This window comes from Neomonachus schauinslandi, chromosome 8 (assembly GCF_002201575.2).
Source record: "Neomonachus schauinslandi chromosome 8, ASM220157v2, whole genome shotgun sequence".
NCBI classification, from domain to species: Eukaryota; Metazoa; Chordata; class Mammalia; order Carnivora; family Phocidae; genus Neomonachus; species Neomonachus schauinslandi.
The window spans coordinates 139,104,773-139,128,616 of record NC_058410.1 but is presented as its reverse complement, the minus strand read 5'-3'; the positions used below and the strand labels follow the sequence as shown (position 1 = coordinate 139,128,616).

General features: G+C 40.0%; 1 protein-coding gene across 2 annotated transcripts in view; it reads right to left on the bottom strand.

Annotated features, from left to right (window-relative positions):
* The window catches only part of CDKAL1 (CDK5 regulatory subunit associated protein 1 like 1), a 671,286-nt gene that overhangs the window by 215,935 nt on the left and 431,507 nt on the right, over positions 1 to 23,844 (bottom strand). For both annotated transcript variants that reach the window (XM_044917193.1, XM_021696901.1), the window contains one exon: positions 17,030 to 17,175. In XM_044917193.1, coding sequence (XP_044773128.1) covers positions 17,030 to 17,175 — 146 coding nt within the window. The remainder of the gene's footprint in view (positions 1 to 17,029; positions 17,176 to 23,844) is intronic.

The window sequence follows — 23,844 nt, the reverse complement described above, 5'->3', positions numbered from 1 at the left end:
CCATGTGTTATGATCATATTAATTAAATTCTCATCCTTTACTTTTTTTCCTCATATCTCCCTTAATTTGTTTTCCTGCCTCCCTCCCTCCTTCCCTCCCTCCCTCCCTTCCTGCTTGCTTGCTTGCTTGCTTGCTTGCTTTCTGGAGGAAAGAATGAAAGAAGAAAAGAGAAAAAACCATTTGTTTCTGATAAGGCTAGCAGCATAGCTTCTAAAACGTTGAGACGGTGTCATTTAGGATATTGGGAATAGAGGAGCTATTCTTACTGTGGAGATAAAACATTTATTGGGTAAAGAAGGAAAAAAATGAGATAATGGCCATTTTAAATACAATGCTTTGAAAGAAGGTAAAAATTAAGCCAGAAGCAACTTTTAAAAGCTTCGTCTCCTCAGTGCAGGTTGAAACAAGTAAATTAAATGGGCCGTACTGTTATTTAGCATCTCCTAGTGGCCCTGCTGGCATATGAACCATTTTGAACATTGGCTTTAACAGCTTATATTCCACTTCCCGTTGTATGCATAATGATTCCTGTATCTAATTAAGGAAAAAAAATATATTTTTAAGCTCTCCATAATGCACACAAGACAGCAGTTCATCCCTCACAACAGCAGAGCCGTAGGCCGTGCTACAAGCGAGGGGCTTCGGAGGCTCCTGGCCGAGGCGTTATTTAAATTTCCTATATGTAATCATAGCCCAAATCAGTAATATTTATGCTACCTAGCCTCCAGTCTGTTTTTCTAATGCAGAACCACACTCCTTTAGGAACTCTAATTGTATACACAGTACCTGACAAGGCGGCAGAAAGAGTACCACATGGGATCTCCATGTGGAGGAAAATGTAATGTATTCACAGTGCTGTAACAAACAGGCACCCGGATAAATAGTTTCTCTTAAAAGTAAGAGAGAGGAGAGAAAATAAAGGGAATAACTGGATGGTGACAACTGACACCAGGTAGTTAAAAACAAAACAAAACAAAACAAAAAAACAACAACAACTATCAAACATACAGATGACAGAGCAAAAGAGAGAAAATAAAGCAGGCTGGGTATAACCTCCCTTTGGCCACTACGAACATACACTAAGAACAACATTATATGAGGATAGGACTTCATTTAAATGACCTATGAGGCAGGATTGAACAAAAAGACTTCATATCCTACCTTCACGAAGAAAAAACTCACCATAATAAGTAATAAAAAGTAATGTCTGAAAACAAAATAAAAATGAAAAAGCTTATTGTGTAATTTTAGTCCCTTAAAGGTTTGCTTGACCTAAGAGTTAATCTTCACCAAAAGCATCCAATGTCATAATCTTTGCAAAAAGGTAGCCAATCCTTCTATTTTATATTGAAATATAACTTCCATTTTTTAGAAGCTTATTCCAGTGCTTAGTAACATTCAGGATTTCATTTTTATAAAAAAACATTCTTTTAAGGCAACATAAAATAAATAGCCATGAGCAAAACTGCAACATATAGATATTTATACTTTAAGGATCAACTTTGGTTTTAGCACTTTGTTTTAGGTAATTAACAGCAAATCAGTTCACTTGGAATCATCTTCTCTTTATTTTTCTCATCAGCTCTTATAGCAAAAAAAACAGAACTCTGAAACCCTATCTTAAAACACACAGTGTGGACCAAACAGAGACTGTCTGCACATGCTTGACGAAATTATTACATTTAGTTCTCTTTGCTGACATTATTTCTAGAAAAATAATCGTGGGCCCTATGTTGAGCTGTCTAAATAAGAAGTTCTATTAATCCACATATCTCTTAAGCAGTGAATATTCTGGCAATTTATCTGAAGAAGGTGTAAATTCATTCTGCCCTTTCTGCTGGTGCACCAAATGCTGCAATGGTTTCCCCAAGGGAGACTGTACAGAGAAAGCAGAGACTCCTGTTTGACCCCTGCTGGCAATCAATTTATGGCCTCAAGCACAGAGCTTGATAGCCCCTGCAATTCTATGTTAGCTTTTGTAACTCTCGGTATTATTCTTATTCATATAAATGTCAAATTCCTATCGGTAACCTGACCCAAAAGTGTTTGTAACCTCAGTTTACACCCTTTAAAACATCTCAGAAGTGGAGGGACTAAATTAAATTTTATATGTTTTAAACTAAACACCCAAGAAAGGGAATTAAAAAGAATAGTTTTTGCTGCTAAACACAGGATACCATGCTGTGTGAAGGTTGATAATTTAAGAAATACAGATGGCTTGGAAGAGCAAGCTGTCTTACGATAATAACGAAAGAATCACAGTCTTTCAGTAAAGGGTCAGCGGTGAAGAATTAGACAAACCAGAGCACGGAAGGCAAGTGACTCTCCGAGACTATTTTCTGTACAATTATTTTGCCTGAAAATATGGCGCATGTGGATGCTGCTAGTAGTGGGCTGTCTGCACTGAACCAAACCACAGGGGCAGGCATTTCTGCCCATTCCCGAGTCCTGCTATATTCAGGTGATGATGCCGTCCTAAGGACTGGAGAGAGGTGGCTGCGACGCGTCACGGGATCTTTGGTTCCCCTGACCTGACCTGGGACTATATTCTTCCCAAGCTAGCCTGCTTCCTGTAGGCTTTTCTCCTGCAAGACTCTGCAGGACGCCCCCATCCTACAAGCGAGCCTGACGATGACAACAGAACTCATTCAACAAAGATGTAACGGGTTTGTATTTGTAAGCACTATTATAGGTGCTGGAGATAGGCACACACGAAAAGCCTCATCGAGTTACGTGGGGCGGGTCCCTAGTGGGGAGACCCATACACCCATGCACAGCGAGGTAAGCACCGTAACAGCAGTGAACTACAAGGAGGTTATGTGTGTAAAATACTTTGCAAAATGGTGGGCGGTAGGGGGTGTAACTGCTGCTGTTAATCTTTCTTACACTGAAGGCAATGAGGGAGCCATGGAAGAAGTTTTGTAAAAGAAATACAGGGTTTGTATTTCAGAAAGAACATTTCTGGCAATGAAGGGAAGAAGGGTGGATTGTAGGGAGTGAGCCTGGAGTGGAGGAAGGGATTTGGGAGGTAACACAATTCAAAGGAACTTTCTCCCTGGGCCACCGACAATGGGGATGGGGAGGCAGACGTGAGTCACTGGGCAGACCAAATTCATGGGACCTGGTGGCAGACTAGATTGGGTGGGAGAAGGCGAGAGGCAAGTCCAAAGAGCAAAAAAGTGCCTCTGATTTGGCTGGATGAATAATGGGGACTTTTACTAAGATAAAGAGCATGGCAGAAAGAGTAACATGAAAGGTGGAGACCCAAATGGAAAGTTCTCATTCAGAAGCCAGTCAGACAGACGATGGATGTGACGGAGGGAAGACGGGGATGGAGGGCCAGAGGGATGCTGGGAGGGAGGGACTGGGACCCAAGGTGATTCAAGGAGGAGAGGGTTGGCCAGCGAAAGAGAGAAGAAAAAGAGAGATGGAAGGCTGCCTGCTGGAGTCCACAGTTTGGAATTTAACCAGAGCAGCTATAATGAAGGAACATGAGGAGAAACCAGTCCAGAGGATCAAGGAGTGGAAGGACAGTGGGGAAAGCGGAGGCAGGCAGCAGGGGAGATCCTTCTGCACAGAAAGTGGGCCGTGAGCAAAAATACAGAACACCGAGGTAACAGAGGTAAACACAGGCTCGGTGAGGGGTTTCTGCGGAACGGCAGTAACTGCAAAGTAGAAAAGAATAAAACTCATCAGGAGTAAGCTAAGAAAAGGTAAAGAAACCACAGAATTTTTGAGTTAGACTGGAATTTAAAATCATTTAGCTCATCTTTTTATCTTACAGACAAGGAAACTGAAGGAATGCTAACTCACATCCTGCCATTACAATTAGAAATAGCGGCAAAAAGATCTGGATTGTCCATCCTAAGTAATATTTACTAACTAGGGCTGCCAATAAACATTTAAAAAATTGCCTCTAATAAGTCACAATGAAAAAACAGCTTAACAAGGATTAATAAATGACCATGTTGTATTTTTCTCTTTAGGGTTAAGGAGTCTTCAAAATTTTTAAATTTACTTACTCAATCTAAGTTCTCTTTTATAAAGATAACTGGGAAACAAGAAAAAAAAAATGTCTTGAAAGGTTTCAACCGATTTACATAAGTAATTAAATGTTCCATTGTGGGGGCGCCTGGCTGGGTCAGTCTGTGGAGCGTGGGACTCTTCCTGTCGGGGTTGTGAGTCTAACCCCCACTTTGGGGATAGAGATTACTTAAAATTTTTTTTAAAAATCTTAAAAAAATGTTATAATATGAATGTCACTAGGGACAGGAGAATATAGTTTCTATATTTTACAGAATAAAGATGAGGCTTTGAATTCCAGATATACCACATATATTCCTTCTCTGATCTTTAGTTTCTCAACCTAAGACATAAAAACAGCACCACATACTTTGCAAGGTTATTGGGTGAGCTAAGTGAAATTACGAATTTCAAAGAACCTAACACCCCATAAAAGGCACTCTACTTAGAGTAGTGCTTCTTGAATTATCTGTGGTTAATAACCAGTCTTCCCTCAAATTCATTATGGACTGATACATTTTAAAAGCACAACGACAAAAGTGAGTTACTAGAAAACATGTCATAAATTTGATGTCTTGCAAATGCTAAATTACTGGGAAAGTTCCTAAGTGCTTACTTTTGATTTCAGTAATAATGTTGTACATCGATGACAAGTTTGCAGATGGGCACTGGCCGATGAGCAATTTTTTGTGCAGCACTTCTCAGAGCAAAGCATGTACGATCAGAGAGCACAGCAGTGAAAGACCAGCTCTAGTACTCGGCAACCTGGACTCAAATTCTTCTCGACCACCACTACCTATACACCTTCCTGCTTGCTGTTTCCTCATCTGTGAAACGCGGAGGAGGTCAGCAACACCTCTCTCGGGGGGTTGTAAGAATTAAACGACTTCCTACATACCAGCCAATCTGATATGGAACGTTTCACTATTTATTTATTTGGAATATTTTAAATGCTCAGTATTAGGAATTAATATAATTATTATTTGAAAGGAGTGAGCATTAGTGTGAGTGTGTGTGTATATATAGCACACACACACTCACACACTCACACACACACACTCACACAAACTAGCTCAATAAATAGTAGCTATTTATTGCTTTTCTTTTTCTGTAACAAAACAAACTGCTGTGTACGTACACACACACACACACACACACTCACACGCACTCACACACACACACACACACACAAAGTTGTGGCTCTAAAGGTAAATATTTTTATGCTAGTGTTGTTAATTTGTGTATTTTTATTTCTTTTTTGGAAAAACAGATTTTAGCCAAGGAAAATGGAAAATATTATGTCTTTTATGTACAAAAACAGTTTTAAAAGTCATTAAAATTTAATCAATAGCTGTTTTTTTTTTTTTTAAAGCTCTCCAATGTACCAGGATTCTTAAAGTTCTCAAGAGTTTTCCGTTAAATTTAGTTTCTTTTATCATTTTAAGAACAATTCAGGGAATTATACTATAAAACTTTCTAAGATGCAATCTGACTTTTTTCTAAGTAGAAAAATGGTCTTCAAAATTTAATTATATCATGATTCTTGAAAGTACAACTTATTTAAAAGGGAGAAGGGGTGCCTGGGGGGCTCAGTCGTCCACCTTTGTCTCAGGTCATGATCCCAGAACCCTGGGATCGAGCCCCGTGTCAGGCTCTGGCTGTGGGGAGTCTGTCTGAGGATTCTCCCTCTCCCTCTGCCCCCTTCCCCCACTAAAATAAATAAATAAATTCAAAAAAAAAAAAAAAGAATAAAAGGGAGAAAAAAGAAAACCCAACTGGAACAGTTGATGAGTTAGAACTGGACAATTACATTTTTTTTTCCAGAAAAAACCTCAAAAGAATAATGTATTTTTCTAATCACACAAAGACTGAATCACAATAAATTAGGAAAGAGTATATGAAAAAGAGTCATTATTGCACAAAATCACAATAAATTAGGAAAAAGTGTATGAAAAAGAGTCATTATTGCACAGTTCAACTAAAATGGTATTTTCTAAAAAAAAAAAAAAAGTTTAATGCTTTGTCTTATTTACATGGCTGGACTAAAACCATCTTGCTCTAAACAATAAGGGAAGAGAAATCTGTTCATTTTCAAGGCTATTATCACTAAGACACGGCTGGTTTCATTGATCAAAATAGATTTAATCCCTTTTAGGGGCAGTTCTCAAACTGTAACAAGAGAGCATTTTTTTTTTTTCTTAAAAAATTTTTTTTTTTTAAGATTTTATTTATTTATTTGAGAGAGAGAGTGAGAGAGAGAGAGCACAAGAGGGGGGAGCGGGAGAGGGAGAAGCAGACTCCCTGCCGAGCAGGTAGCCCGATGCGGGACTCGATCCCGGGACTCCAGGACCATGACCTGAGCCGAAGGCAGTCGCTTAACCAACTGAGCCACCCAGGCGCCCCTGTAACAAGAGAGCATTTTAAAAAGCACATGAGGTGGCAGAGACTGTAGGAGGCCCCTCCATTCCCTTCCCTTATTCTCCCACAGAAACAGATTTTCAGCCATTTACACGGACGTCTGGGAGACCCTATTATTTCCCGGTTTCCCTGGCACCTAGAGATGGCCATTTTCTACTCAAAGAGACAGTAAGTGGAAGCGTCACGTGCAACTCCAAGACAGGAGCTGTAAGGTGCACCTTTCTCTTCCTCCTGTTTGCTAGCTGGAATGCCGACCGGAGGGATGGACTGCAAGCAGTCACTATGAACCATGACCCAGGAACTCACGGACAGCTAAGCAACAAGAAAGAATCCTGGATCTGCGCTACCGCGGACCATCCCACCAAGTGCAGGACGACTACCTACTAAATGTTCTGGGGTTTTCCACCTACTTTGTTGGAGATATTTTATGTTTCTGGTCATTCAGAGCCCAAACCAAATCTATCTGAAGTTGATACTACAAGTGACAGGATCTAAACGTGCGGCATTAGTTTAGCTGTGCAGCACGTCTTGATACTCTCACTGCAGACCGGAAAGCTAATTAATGTTCTATGTTGGGCAAAATGTTTGGTCAGATTGTCAACTGCTGAACCTCAGTAGCCAGACCAAGCGTCAACTAAGTCCACAGAGGCAGAAGTGCTAGAAAAAATCCAGAATGTTAAATATTAGCCTGCTCCTTCTTACTGCTCTTAGCAACAAAGAACTCAGACTAGGAGTAGCCAGTTGCAAGCTGAGATCTAAGAAAAATCTCTCTGTGTTTGTGAGTTATAATTTAATTTGGCTGAGAATCCTGTGATTTTGAGGTGTGCAAGTTTGCAAAAGCCAAGCAAAGCAATTATAAGCATTGACTACAAGGCCATCGCCATCTAAGATAGATTAGGTGCCCCATCAGATACTGACCCAGTTGCCCGGCAGCACTGGGATTAGGAGTGTTTCAGATGGCTTCCAGGAAGTCATCGCTAAATTCAGAGTCGGGGTGGAAGGGCATAAGGTTGAGGCCAATCTTCTTTATCCATTCATCTGTCAGTCCCATTCCCCCATTTTTAAATGGGACTTTTAATAGATGGGGCTTGGGTTTTCCCTCTTAGACAAAGGTAGACTCTGCATGTAGTAATAAGGGCGGCCAAAAGGGTGAGACTGTGGCAGACTTCTGTTTTCCAATCTCACCTCCCCTTATTTCCAACAGAGCCCCAGGTTTTCAGATGGGCAGAAGGCCACTTCAATTAAAGACTCCATTGCTTAGCCTTTCTTTCTACTAAGTATAGACATGTGACTAGGTTCTGACCAATTAGATAAAATTAAAGTGACATGTGTAACTTTCAAAAAGGGTTTAAAGGGGAAGAACACATATCCTTTTTTGTCCCTCTCCTTTCTACAGACTGGAATGCAAATCTGATGGTTAGAGCTGAAGTACCACATCTGGGACCATGAGATGAGAGCTGTATCATGCATCCCTGATATACTGGAGCCTTATTACAGCTTTACAGCTAGCTCTGGACTTTATTTACATGACTGAAAAACTTCTACTTTCTTATGCCATTACTTTTTTTCTGTCACTTTGAGACAAACCAAACTACAACTTTTATACACACAAATATACATATATACACATACGTGTGTGTAATCGAGGTAAAGCCTTTCCCTACAGTAGATTTTATATCATAAACAAAATCAAATCAATAAAGTATAATTGTCTAAAGAAAGGAGACCGGTTTTCTGTAAGACCTGTAATTCAGTATTTTCCTCTTGTCCATGGAAAGCCTATAATAAACATTTACACTCTGCCCCCCTATACTAGAGTTAATATTGGGGTTTTACTACACTTACCAAACATTATGGCTATAAGTATTTGTATAATATGAACCATGATTTAAGAATATCAGTGCCCAGAAGACAGTCATCAAGTTCTACTTAGCTCTTAATATTCTACACCTAACAAGTGCTTGACATATAGTCTATATCCAGTAAGTATTAGCTGAACAATTGCAAGACTTTGGCTCCTTTGAAATTCATATTAATTCACAATAATTTTTTGGCCCTATTTCCAGAATTTAAATTGGTCAGATCTTAATAATCCAAAATTCAATCTTTAAAAACAATGATGGGTTATATTACCTAGTCTTTCTCCTATTGTTTGCTGCTGACTTAGTTATGGTGCCTTTCAGATATTACTGCAAAGTCTCGTACAACATTCCAAACTACATGCACTGTATATGCTCCCTTGATTTCTTCCTGGTTTTTGATAAGAACATAAGGTCCTAGATAATCAGGAGGCCTCAGGAAATGTCCATCAGAGAACAATGATAGGGATGAGTATGGGAGGTAAGAGTGGCCAATAACAGGCTCTCCTTGTGTCAGCAGCAAGTGATGAATGGATCAGTGTGAGGAACTAAGGCTGTTTAGGGGAGGGAGTTTGAGCTGGATACTGAATATGTTTGGTTCCAGGAAGGAAGGATAAAGGGACGTAGAAATGAGGACTTACAAAGTTTTTGCGACACAGCAGATTATGTAGGACAATAGCTTTGCCACATGTAACCGTTAGTACAGCATTTTATTTTACTTGTACACACACTTCATGAAGACACTCTGCAGTGTTTGGTTAAAGATGTTGTTACAGATAAACCAGTCATTATCTACTTGTAGTTTGTCTCCCTGTGTTGACCATCAAACACAGCTTCTTTATCATCCCCTTGATTAGTGACTTTCCACCTGGATGGGGAGTGAAAGCAAAAAGGAGGGGATACTGACTACAGAAAGAGTAAATTTTTGGAAGAAGGTATGTATAATTTAAAATTTTCTAATAATATACTAAAATCCTTAATTAGAAAATTATGATCATCCCTAGCATTTCTAATAAGCCTGGAAAGGCTAGATGCCATAGTAGCAATGAAAAAAAGTTTGGAGGTTCACAGGCTGGCATGTGAGTCTGAATTCTACAAGTTATTAGCACAGTAACTCTGGGCAAAGTCACTGTGTTACTTAAGTTGCTCACCTGTCAAATGGGGTAATAATATTTTCTATCTGTTGTGAGCCATTGTGAAAATTAAATGAGCTAATCTACATAAAGTACTTACCACATTGCTTCCAACATATTATGCACTCAATAAATACTGCCTTATAATCACTGTTAGCTATTAGCCAGCAGTTCCCAGAACACAGAATCTCTACGAATGCAGAGGATGACGTTCTACTAAAGGGAATATATCGGTTTCTCTGCAAAGAGCAGGGCATTTTCTTGTTTATGAAGAGAGAACTTTAATTAAACCAGACTGAGAAATATTACTCTAAGCCTTCATCTCACTGGTTCCAGAGTGCATACCGCTCGTTGGATGAATACAGTGTGCCTGCTTCCTGCTCTCCTGCCCCCGGATGCTGGGTAGCAATAGGATAGCAAACGGGGCGGAAGAGGACAAAGTGAGCACTGTGCTAGGAACCGGGAAAGCAGTCAACAAAGGACCACATGGACCGCTCGGGCAGGAGACAATACTGTATCTCAACAGCGCTTCAACACTTGCGGTATTGGGAAAACAATCTAAAAATACTTTGTTTCCCCTCCAGAGCTCCAGGGCCAGTGCCTGCTTACAAGAGGCAACTCTAGTTGACAGCTGACCCTTACCATTTTCATTTTCCTAAAACTGCTATGTCCCTTGGCTTCCGTGGTGTCATTTCCTCCTGTGTCTCCTCCTACCCTGGCCTGACCCCACCCTTTCAACCTCTGTCACAGGATACCTCAGATACTGGTGTCCCCTAGTCCCTGTTCCTAGCCTGCCATTTTCTATCTCCTGGATGATCTCATCACCCACGGCTTCATCTACCACTTAAAAGCTAATTACTCCCACACATTTAGCTCTAGATCCCCATCTCCCTCCTGGGCTCTTGGCCTGTATTTTGTATAGCCGGCAGGGGCTCTCGCCTAGATTTTCTTTTCAAATTCATTTCTACTTTAAATTGCATTTCAAATTCAGTATGTCCCAAACCAAACTCATGTCTTCTACTCCAGTTCCTCCTTCTTCTCATTTCCCCTCTTGGTTAACCATACCATCTTCTACTACATCTTGGGATAAAATAGCAAAAGCCATCCTTGACACTCATGGATACCTTCCTCACCCTCCCTCCTCAGCACACACTGTAATCTACCTCACCAGTATTTGTTGAGTCCACTTCACTGTCTCCATCGCTAGACTGACATGCCTTAGACTGGAACAAGGGTACAGCACGATGACTGAGTTCTGGCTCAGAAATCACAAGGCCTCAGTTTTCACCAAGGTTCCATCACTGACCACCTGCCCATGGGAAAATTACTTAACACCCTTGGAACTTCAGGATTGAATAAACTACTCTATACCACTGTCCTCATAGCAGTGCCGGGCACAAAAGTAAAACTTAAAAATATTAGCTACTGGTTTTATTACTATTACCATATTAAATATTACTACTGGTATTGGTATTATTGCATTACTACGGTGCTGAGCACAAAACTGATAAATAAAAAAAGAGTGATTAAATCCATATTATTAGAATCAGTAGGAAGAGTGCTACACAGCAGAAACCAAAGATATAGTTCTATTATGCATTAAATCACTGTGGGCTCTCACCAAGTCTTTTTAACCAGTGTGAACCCTGATGTTCACTTTAAAAAGTGCAGATTAAAAATACCTATCCTACATACTTGGCTGGGTTTCTGTGACAACACCATGACATAATACATGAGCCCTGTGGAATATGAAAAGCACTCTATCAATGTAAGGAGAAACACGTACTATCAGTATATGATTTCACAATATGTGATTTGACCCTTATGTTTACAATAAGATGGAGAGAAAATGTACAAAGGATTAAGGGAAGGTAGCTTCTGTTTCTGAAGGGAATAACACAATCGTATCATAAAGGAAAGATATAAGGTAGAAAGAGATTAGGAATGATGAGATTTCTCTCTTGACCGGGCTAGACGGAAAACGTAAAGCTAAATCAATAGAAAATGTAATTACCTTCAAGCCAATGAATCACATTTAGGGTAATCCCAAAATAATATGGTGTTTAGCACAGGATGTCAGTATCTTCCAAATATAAATATAATACCATGGTAAAAAAGAAAAAGTGAATGTTTTTCTTGCTACATAACTGCTCAAATGATGCACGTTCATTTTCTTGAAATAAATGTAGAAGTAACAAGGGAGACAGAGAAAAGAGAAGAGAACGTCACTACTTCAGAAAGATATCTGACAAGAGATAAAATAGTGAGCAAGGCCTTAGGGACACCCAACTAGGACAACCTAGTTAAAGATATTAGAAATGATGAGATAAAGCCAGAAAACAACTTTGAGGGAAGTATTTTGCCTAAATTATCTGGGAGGTGGTTATTCAGTGAACAGAAACACATCTGGGAACGCATCTGGAAAGAAACTTAATTACCTAGTCCTCGCCAAATCATTTTTTTGCTTTGTTTTTGCAATTTCTTTTCTTCTGTTCTGACAACTGTTGCTTGTGTTTCCAAGCCACTAGGAATAAAACTAGATATAAAAGATGGAATAAAATACAAATTTAGCACAATTTGGTCTTTTATCAGATTGTGTTCCAGTACAGACATGTGGATGACTGGAAACTCATAAAAAGAAGAAAAAGAACTCAGGATGTTAATGAGTTAGCATTCCCCATCCCCCACCCCGACAGACTGGAAAAGTAGGTCACAGGATAGGCTGGGCGGTAGGAGGTAACTCTGGGACTCACCGACAGAAATCACCCTGCCAAAGCCATCTCCCCGACTTTGGGCCCTTGTGCCCCTTCACTGCCTGAGTATACAGTGGAGATCGGAGGACAGAACTTCTCTGCAAGGCTGCCATCTCCCCTCCAGCGAGTTCTCCCCGCTAAAAGGTTCCCTTCCCCCGAGCGCTCCTTAGTTATTGGTTGTGGCGTTTCACGGGGGTAATCTCTGGGTGCAGGAAGCTTGGGGGTGTGAACGGATATCATGACGCTCAAGGGTTAATATTCTGTAGGCAATGTGACAAATTAATCCAGAATTACACAGCACGCTGACAGATGATAATGGCAAATTCTGAGATGGATAATATTATGGCATTGGAAGTCCACAGAAAGATGCCACCGTAAGGCACAACTTAAGATCTATGCAACCTGCAGGTAAAAACATAACTGGTCATTAGTTCATTCAAAATGTATTTATCGAGTGAGGGGGATGGATCTTGTCTCCCAAGTTTAAGGTCTGGTTAGCATAAACCAAAAGGCCACTGGACTTCCAACAAAATAATCTCCGAAAACAAACAGATCTTTTAATATATAAACTGTTTCATGTCTTAAAATGTATCTATCAATAAGACATTCTTACGTAGTTCTTTCACACTTTAATGTGTGAATTTGAGGACTCAGAGTTTCTTTTACTTAACATGAGAACATATGCCTGAGAGAACAACTCTGCATGTTGTCATTTTTTGAATTTATGTGAATGTGTGGTTTTATGCTGGGGAGTGACTGTGTAAATTCAATGCTGCTCAAATGAGGATGGCCCAATTAAAGTCTACGGCCAAGGTCCCAAGGCCCTAGGAACCGTAATTATATCACCCTCAAAACAGCAAAGTGAAAAATCCTCTCATTGGAAAGTTAACTCTTTCAAAATCACATGAAAAAATAAAAATAATTCAAGTTTCATACTTTTTTAAAAAAATCCCACCAATAGCTTAAAAAGATAACAGAAAAACCAGTTCAGGGATAATCAATAAAAGTAGTCACTCTTATGAGGTATTGATTAAAAATCTTCCTGAAACCAGAAATGCACTTTTGCAAAGGTGGCTTCCTTCCGTATCCCTGCCGCTTGCAGTACGTAGTTCAAGAAACCATTTTCTCTGTTCATATGAAAACATCAACTTAGTTAATTTTCCAACTGGATTAATCAATCGGAATAGAATAATTTTAGTCATATGATTGTCTGCTCAGGACCAGCTGTTTTAAATTAGTATGTTAAGTAATTCAGACACTTTTCTTTGCAAAGGTTGCGTGAGTTAATAAATTCCCATATGCCCCAGCATGGGCCAGCACCGCTAGGTTATCTTCAATCCAGCTGCTGGTATGGTAATCGCTGCCAACTTTTGAACAACTGAAGAGAATAATGAATCAACCTCAGGTTGGCTCGTAAGTAAACTTCTGTTGCTCCCAGCTAAAACATGGGCCAGTTTCAACTGTAAAGAAAATTAATTAAAAAGGTTTCACCTCCAGTGTCTCAGAGATACGGCATCACGAACATCGCTGAATTCGTAGTTTAAAAGCCTGCAGCGCACTGTTTGGAGGTCAGTGTTCAATGCGATAGGTTGTTTTCAAAATTGGATTTTTTGGTGCGATGGGTTAGGAAATGTCCCATCCCTAATTCATAACATGAATATATAAGTCTCCTATTGGTGAAGGGAAAAAAAAAAATCAAGATTCTTAGTTGTTAAAGGCTCACTAGGAAAAAAGAAAAAGGCTTCAAAAGCTTCAGAGGAAACAAGACATTAGGACAGGAGCTTAAGCAGACATAAGAGGAGAGCACAAAATAAACCATTTGAAATCGGTCGATTTACGAATGCACAAAAGCAAAATGACGGTATAAGGCCCTCTTTCTAAAAAAGACAGTACTTTACTGAATTTTGATAAAACGCTGGCCAAAACAACTTTGTGCTGGATCAGTTATCCAGACTAGCAGTTCTACTATAGAAATCTCTGAAACTTTGGTGTTTCCTATAAGTGCTAATCTATTTGGCATAAAGCTGTGCCGTTTTTTTATAGGAAAAGTAAGCAAACTATGAGAGCGGAAGCCTGCTAAAAAGACTTCATTTATTTCTCAATGTTTGTTGCAGTTGGAAATTCCTCCCTGAATGGGTGGACTTCCCCGAAAGGACAGGAACCCTTTTCCCTGAAGAGCAAAGGTGGGTTATATTGTCCGCGCGGGGTGAGCGAGCGAGCGAGCACTGTACTATTCCTACAAGCAACAGGACAGGCTGGACAAAAGACAGAACTTTACGGTTCTGATGAGCTCTCTAAAACCATGCAAGGATCACCTTATTAGCAGTCATAATTTAATTTCTTCTTGCTTTCCAAAGAGTCCCTGTAACTTTTATCAGGAATATCATGTTGTCTGCCTTCTACATTTTTCCAATACATCCTGTAAGTTATAATCTAAGTATGGAATTGTATACCGAGGTTGCTTTCACCCTCACTGTGCATAGCCAATAAAGAGTTACAGATGCTTAGAGACTCATACTCTACCACGCCAGTGAATCATACCACTTGAAACTGACATTGTGGATGCTACGGGTTATGGGATGGGGTGTCTTCTCCAGAGATCTCCAATATCCTTCCAGGGATCCCTGGTATTTCCAGTGCTGGAAATATTGGAGATCCTCGGGTACAGCACTTGGTTCTGGGATCCTCCAGACAGTAGAATAGTTCTAGAAAAGCTACACAGATGCCTCGGGGTAACTCAGAATCCAAAGAAAGGACAATGAGTTTAACCCATGAATAAAGGCAAGAGACTATTCTCTAACACTTTGATGTGATCATCTTTTGACCTCTCTCTACCTCATGGATGCTGTTGAAACTGTTCAAGATGCAACAGATTTAAAAGGTCCATCTTTGGAACAACATAAAAGGCTAGAACTTATTGTGAAATTGTTGCCCAGTTAGGTAGCCACAGTAATTCCCCCAAACAACTGAGTCAGCACTCACCCAAGTGGAGGAGAAAGAGAGGTGTTGATTCCTTACCTCATTGAATCACATTAATGCAACAAAGCACTTGGAAAGTGTTCTAGTCTATTCTGCACAACAGGATGCATGTCTACACTTGGCAAAATCTTGTGCAACAGGTATGAATTGTGCACATTATTTGCTACTGCCCTAGTTATAAGCAAGAAGCAAGAAATTTCACAGGTGCAACAATATGTTTGCAATTTTGAAAAACATTCCATTCACCAGTGCCAACGTGCCCAAAAGAACTCTCTCATATGAGACAAGTTTACCTACAATAAGCTAGAATAAATGCAAAGGAGGGATACCGGGCAACTTAATAGACATCTAACATAAAAATTCTTATTCTTTAGCCTTGACCTCAGTTTTCTTTAAGAGCCGAAAGTATTATAGATGATAGAGATCTGTCATTATTCTGTTTTCTGCTTTGAAGACTGTATATACTTAATGATTATAATTATGAAATCCTAGAATAAATATGCCTTCTATTCACTGATTTGAATATTTGAACAATTAGCTGTGTTTGTTTGACTGCACACAAATGTCTTTATTTCTAGTGGTTAGGAAAATCAAGAAATGCCTAGAGGTGAAAAAAAAATTAGAAAGACATACAGGAAAGATGAGGAAGGAAGGAGAAAGTAAATAGGAGAAAAAGATTTTAAAAGATTTCTATGTAGTCAGGATAAGTCACTAATTGAAGGTGGAAAAAATAATTGCTTACAATTTGTATAAAGCAATCATATCCATGTAGCACTCTGACATGGTACAAAGATACATAATTATAAACAAGAAGATGGAAATAAAAAGTTGTAACTTAATTAAGAAAAACAACAGAGGAAAAAAATTATGGGAAGTAGGAAGACCCATGCCTCAAATATGCCAAGATAAATGACATATCCCCAGAGGGGAGAACAGTGCCCTAGACTTGAGAAGGTTTTGTATGACCTTGGCCAGCCCTACTATTTCCTGCCTTGTATAATCACAGAAGGCAGTCAATGTTTGGTGATGATGATAAGTAGGATTTTGAAGAATATAATTATGGGCTGCAAGTGTTTTCTGTGGAAACAAAATGATCATTCATGTCTAAGATTGTGTAAATACGCCTTAATTTTGATCAACAGCAATTTCAACCTTGAAAAACAGAATCCTAAAACCTCCTTATAAATCACAATTCTTCAAGTAATCTTCAGGGATAAACGTGTAAAAGCAAAGATGTTCCAAATACTCTTCAAAACATGCTACTCGGTAGGGCGCCTGGGTGGCTCAGTTGGTTAAGCGACTGCCTTCGGCTCGGGTCATGATCCTGGAGTCCCTGGATTGAGTCCCACATCGGGCTCCCTGCTCGGCAGGGAGTCTGCTTCTCCCTCTGACCCTCCCCCCTCTCATGTGCTCTCTCTCATTCTCTCTCTCTCAAATAAATAAATAAAATCTTTTAAAAAAAAATGCTACTCGGTAGAAAATTAACTATTTTGTAGTGACATGATTTGGCCTATCTCCACATCAGAACCAGCTCACCACCTCAAGGTGCCACATTAAAGGGGATTTAAGCAAAACCAAAGCTGTTTTCATCTACTAGGTCAGGTATAAAAATGATCACAATGCACACTACCTTACAGAGACTGGCAATCTTACACAAATTAATGGTGTGTCGTGCACAGATGGGAGGTAGATATAAGAAGAAACCACATCAAGGGTCCCTAAGGAAACTTATAGGCTCAGAAAGCTTCAAAACTCTCACCTTCTCTCTGGTACCTTTAATTGTGGCTACAATAAGTGCATTTTTGCCACATGCTTTTGTAAGAAAAAAAGGAACGGTTATTTTCTTAAGTACTAACAGACTTACTTCTCTTTCAGAAAATCCACTACTCTTTTGAAGTCAGCCACACAGTATTCTCGTTTCATTTCCATAAGGACAGTGTCAGAGGCAGACTGGACCGGGATGTGCAGGAAGGCATAGACTCGGGGATGATTAAGGATTTTTGCCATTTCCTTTAAAAAAAAAATGGAAGGAGAAAACATTAATCATTTTAAGGAATTAGGTAATGGTTTCCTTCAGATCAACACCCACAGGGGCAAGCAAACAAACATAGCTGAAAACAGACCCATCAGCCGGGCTCTTCGAGCAAACGTTAACAGGTAATACTCTATGATGACATTTGGAAATTCGACATGACTTTCGGAGGATTCCACACAAGACTTATCTCCTCATGCTCGTTGTCTCTCTTAGGTGACAAAACGATGGTAAACTCATGGAATGCCTAAAGAGCAAGATTTTTGAGTACTTCAAAATAAACACCACTCCTCCCTTTTAAAACTCCCGAGGCAGTTTTATATTCTGCCTCACTACGTTAGTTAGCAGGAGAAACAGCAATAGTTAAACAGTTAAGGCTCTATAATCCTGTGTACTTGAATAAAATCTCCAGACTTAAGGCCAGTCAACACTTAAAAAAAAAAAAAAAGATTTTATTTATTTGACAGAGAAAGACACAGCAAGAGAGGGAACACAAGCAGGGGGAGTGGGAGAGGGAGAAGCAGGCTTCCCGCGGAGTGGGGAGCCCGATGCGGGGCTCGATCCCAGGACCCTGGGATCACGACCTGAGCTGAAGGCAGACGCTTAACCGACTGAGCCACCCAGGCGTCCCAACACCTTTTTTTTTTTTTTTTAATACCGAAGGAGAAGGAATGTATAACCTGTTTCTTTCTCAGCTAGTCAGTGAACATGTATTTTTTGAGCATCTACGATGCAAAAGAGACAGCGTCACACACCGAAGCAGCCTGCTGGCCACAGGTCACCTGCTGACATCCAGATGTAGAAGAGGGAAGAAGGGAAGAACAGCAAGAGGAACGTAGCTGGTCAAGTCAGAGCAAACCGAGTGAGACAAACCAGAGGGTGTTTTATAAAATTCCTCAGAGGATACAAAGGAGAAGAACAACGGAAGGAGAGCTGTGGTAACGTGAGCATTTATGAAAGCAGTAAGAAAACAGACTGATTTAGCCCTTCTCTGCTGCCCCGCTCCAGGCTCACCCACTGGAGGGCTGGGGAAGGGGCAGGAGAGGAGAGGAGGGAAAGAGAAGGGGGGTGGTGGCAGGGAGAGGACGCCTACAAAGAGACCAAAAGTAAGAGTGTTGAGAAAGGAGCTGCTCTGGGGTAACTTGCACGTGACTGTGATTTTTGGTTTTTAAAGGACCGTGTTTTCACATCTGTTACTTCATTTTCATCCTTAGAAGAGTATTTTGAGGATCTTATGTGGAGCCAGAGAGCCAGCTAATTCCGAAGAGTCACCTCCTAGTTATTCAGGGGTCAGTCACGCATATGGACCAACCACGCCCTGCGTGTCTCCACTTTCTTTCTACCCACTGCGACCATGAGAGCACGTGGAAGAAAAGAGCAATTAACTCAGATCTGTCACCTTCTCAATAGCACCTTAGTTGTTTTAAAAAATCCCTTCGGACTAAGAAATTCAACAGCCCAATAATATTACTCATGGATATGTTTTATGCATACTTTATTAGAAATTAATAGGTATATATACCTTATTTTATATATATATAGGTATATATATATATATATATATATAGGTATATATATATATATATACCTATATATATATATGGACAGATAGATACATATAGACATACCCATTAGAACTGGAGTTGAAGAGTTTCTTATTTAATAGAAAAGTAACCAGTTAACGTATTATCTGTTCACAAAGCTGTTACATTTCTTGGCTGGGCTTTTAGCCGGGAGGCTCTTCCTACCCTTACACAGTAGGCGTTAAACCACTGTGTCTGAGGCTGTGCGAGGCAACACTTAGCATTACATACCCGATAGTAAATATGCTGGCTTTCCGCTATGCTTCTGTACCTTTCAGGGCTTTCATGCCTGAATATCAGGATTCACAAACAGTATAAGAAAAGTCCTTGTTTTCTAAAGGGGCAGGATTCTGCATTCGCTAACTTTCGCTAACTAACTAACTTTTTAACGGTGATAAAAGATGACCCCTTAGCAAAAAACACAGTCTGGGAGATGAAATCCAACACTCCACCTCTGTGCCTTGGTTTCCTTATCTGTGAAACCTAGACAGTGGTAGTACCCACCTCCTAGGGCTACTGGGCTATAGGGAAGATAAAATAAGGTAATTCCGTATGTGCTCATCTGTAAGCCCTCAATAGACAAGTAATCCAATATTCTTCTTCCTTGCACAGTATCTGAAGTTCATGGTCACACGTGTTCATACAGATTAATGGGAACCTAAGGGAACCTAAAAAGAACAGCTTTGCAATGAGCTAGTTCCCTCAGCTAGTAAGTGAAGGAGAGTTAACCTGTGCTAATTTTCATACAACAGACTGGAATGGGGTTCCCAGCAACCAGGACCCTGGGCCAGGAAGGGGAGTGCAGTTTCTCCCGGAAACCTGAGGGCGGCTGCCTACTAGTAGTAGTACTAGTACTACTACTACTACTACTACTATACTACTATTACTACTACTACACGCAGGATACTGCATTGGATGAAGTACTGCCCTGTTACAGTATGACAATTTATAAATTAAAATTTAGGGCGCCTGGGTGGCTCAGTTGGTTAAGCGACTGCCTTCGGCTCAGGTCATGATCCCGGAGTCCCGGGATCGAGTCCCACATCGGGCTCCCTGCTCAGCGGGGAGTCTGCTTCTCCCTCTGACCCTCCCCCCTCTCATGTGCTCTCTCTCTCTCTCATTCTCTGTCAAATAATAAATAAAATCTTTATAAAAAAATAATAAATAAATAAAGTTTCATTGGGCGCCTGGGTGGCTCAGTCGGTTAAGCGACTGCCTTCGGCTCAGGTCATGATCCTGGAGTCCCGGGATTGAGTCCCGCATCGGGCTCCCTGCTCGGCAGGGAGTCTGCTTCTCCCTCTGACCCTCCCCCCTCATGTGCTCTCTCTCTCTCTCTCTCAAATAAATAAAATCTTTAAAAAAAAAAAAATAAATAAAATAAAATTTAATAGCAAACAAGTAGGATAAATTTGGTGGGTTTTCCCTTTGGCTCTCAAATAAGACTTACCACTAGTAATGACTTTCAGCTTCATACTAGAGACTTCGCAATTTTAGAATGGTAGGCACCAGAAACAAAATAAAAATAACCTGGCCCCTTAATTAAAGTCTGTATTTCTCCTACTAAAGGAGTTATGACTTAACGTAGATTAATGTGCCCCAAAGAGACGAAGTACATACTTTTGGTTCTGTTTTTAGTTCTATTTCCCTTCTTGAGAGCTCAACATGTTGGCTAAAGACCTTTTGGTTTCTTCACCCTTCAAAATTCTTTCATTTTTAATAAAGGTTTAGCTTCTAGTTACAGGTTCTCTGGTGTCAGAGATTACTTCCTCTCTGATTCCTCAGCAACTGTTCCTGGTGTTATCCGAGTGCATTTTTTTTTTTAATTTAATTTTATTATGTTATGTTAGTCACCATACAGTACATCATTAGTTTTTGATGTAGTGTTCCATGATTCATCGTTTGCATGTAACACCCAGTGCTCCATGCAGAACGTGCCCTCTTTAATACCCATCACCAGGCTAACCCATCCCCCTCACCCCTCCCCTCTAGAACCCTCAGTTTGTTTCTCAGAGTCCATCCTCTCTCATGGTTCGTCTCCCCCTCCGATTTCCCCCCCTTTATTTTCCCCTTCCTACTATCTTCTTTTTTATTAACATATAATGTATTATTTGTTTCAGGGGTACAGGTCTGTGATTCAACAGTCTTGCACAATTCACAGCGCTCACCACAGCACATACCCTCCCCAATGTAGCTGCAATCACCGAGTGCATTCTTGGTTCTGCCTTGCAACATGAGGCTCAATCTCCAAGACGGAGGCTCGACAGGAGCAGGGAATATGGTTTACTCCTCTCGCTGGATCCCCACAATGGCTAGTACTGTACTAAGTATACCACCAAACCATACATATATCTGGGTTACAACCACACAAACATACATATAAAGAGATTTAAAATATAAGTGCTATTTGAAAGGAAGACAAATTTTCAATTAGTAACAGTTCAGTTTGACTAAGGCAGGTTAACACATATTCAAGCAGGTGAACAAACATGATTGGCCTGCCTTAATTTTTGGAAGTGAAAAATCACAGGTTAATATATAGGTAAATACAAAGTAAAAATCAGACATTTCATTGGTAGCTACCTCCCCCATGGGTTATATTTCTAAAAGTCTGCTGCAGCTTTATATTGGAATCACAATGTACTTTCTCATGCAAGTAATTTATAAATGACATGTGGGGTCTGGTTAACTGAAGAAAAAAGGAGCACTTAGTTCAAAATGTGGCTAACAAAAGAATGGCAGCCATGAGCAACCCTGAGCTCTGAGCTGGTTGAGAGAGTCTGAGTAGTTAGGCGAGAGAGTCTGAGTAGTTAGGCAAGTATGCTAGTTGGCAAAGGTACACACAAGGGGTGTGTGCTTGCGTGTGTGTGTGTGTGTGTGTGTGTGTGTGTGTGTAGCTCTGGTAGCAACCAGCATGGAAACAGTATCTCTTTTAATATAAGGTCATTTACAGTTTAAGGGCGAATGTATCAAGGCTGCTTAGCATCTAGACAGGACCACTTTATAGGCAAGGACTACAGAATGGCTAACCATAGATACTACAAAAGATGGGGTGATGTTACACAAATTCTTTTTAAAAAACTTCTCTTAAAAAGAGAAGAACTGGGGGTGGGGCCTATAAATGATCATTTTTTTCGTTCCCGTTGTTTTGTTTTATTGTGGTAAAATATATATGACATAAAATTTCCCATTCTGACCATTTTTGAATATACGATTCCATGACATTAAGTACCTGCACAATGTTGTGCAACCATCACCACCATCCATCTCTAGAACTTTTTCATCATCCCAAACTGAAACTCTGTACCTGTTAAACAATAAAGCCCCATAACGCCCCATGCCCCTCTTCCCCCCCGCCTTTCGTACTAGTTTCTGTCTCCATGAATGTGACTATTCTAGGCATCTCATCTATGGGAAACCCTACAATACTTGTCCTTCCGTGCCTGGCTCATTTCAAAGCTCACCCCTGCTGTAGTAGGGTTACGTTATTCTAAGTCTCTCCTTTGCAGGCACTTGGGTGTTTCCTACTCTCAACGCCAGGGGGCCCCATACAGGCGGCTGTTAGCACTGGTTTTCCCGTCCCGTAACTTTACCGTACATGCTCACACCCCAACGATAGATCTTATTTATCTGCATCTCCCAATTTCCTTGCTAATCCCTGGCCCTTAAATACTTAAGTTATAGTTGAATGAATGAATGACCCAATTAATTAGTCAACATGGTTATATTACAGTAAGTCCTATAAAGACTTTTAGCTAAAGGTCAAACAGCGATGCCTGTATTCTAGGAGATCCTATTTCTGGAGTCACCTTCGACATTCCAAAAGTCATGTAAGTCAAGATAAAATGAGACCAGGGTCCTATTTCATCCGTTACTTCATTAATGACACTGTAACAGCCACTAAGTGAATTGCCAGCACCTACATTTACTCAGCAATCTAAAAATAAATTATCATTTAATAGCATCAGAAAGTGAATGAGGGAGCCTAAGAAGAGAATATTCCCAATCCTTATGTCCCAAGTGAAGAGGATTAGACAGTGCGAACAGATTCTAATTCACATTTGATCTGTAACTTAATTATAACAGGGAATTCACTTCTACACTGCAAAGCGTTAACATATTCAGTATTTGCGTTAAAAGAAGTTGAGACAAGTATCTGTTCTAATTAGCCTTCACAGAAATGTTAAAAGGACTTCAATGCTCCTTTACCATTACCGCTTCATCTAAGTGTCACAGTCAATAATCAGACTTTACATTACAAAGATAAAAATATACATTAATACTAATGTCAGAATGTTAAGGGTTGTAATTATACACACATTTATTTTCAATTGATATTATCATTATTCTATTTTATAATTATGATTCTGCCCTGCTATCACAAAGAAATCAAAAGACAGTGTTTGTATCCTGACCGTGGTGATGGTTACATGAATCTCTGTGTAAATGAGAATTCACGAAACTTGAACACACACGATTAAGTCAATTCTACTGTATTAGTTTTAAGACAAAATACCAAAGAGGAATATTCACAGTAAAATCTGTTGTGTTTTAAATGCTATATAATATGAACAGGTATACCCTAAAAAGCAAATGTATAATATATATACAGTTGCCTTTTTTCTATTAAAAAAAAAAAAAGATTGAGTCTACTAACAACTAAAAGAACAAATCAATACCTGATCAATTTAATGGGGAAAGTGCATCCCAATTAGACTAAGCACTCAGTGAAGACAATTCTACTGGCTTCTCTCAAACCTGATATAAATAATTAAGGAATACAATGGAAAGGCAGATGTTATTTTTTTAAAAGATTTTATTTATTTATTTGAGAGACAGAGAGAGAGCACAAGCAGAGGGAGGGGCAGAGGGAGAAGTAGACTCCCCGCTGAGTAGGGAGTCCCATGTGGGGCTCAACCCCAGGACTCAGGGATCATGATTTGAGCCGAAGGCAGATGCTTAACTGACTGAGCCACCGAGGCGCCCCCAGAAAGACTTATTTTTAAATATTTAAAGACTTATTTTTAGGGGCACCTGGGTGGCTCGGTCCTTAAGTGTCTGCCTTTA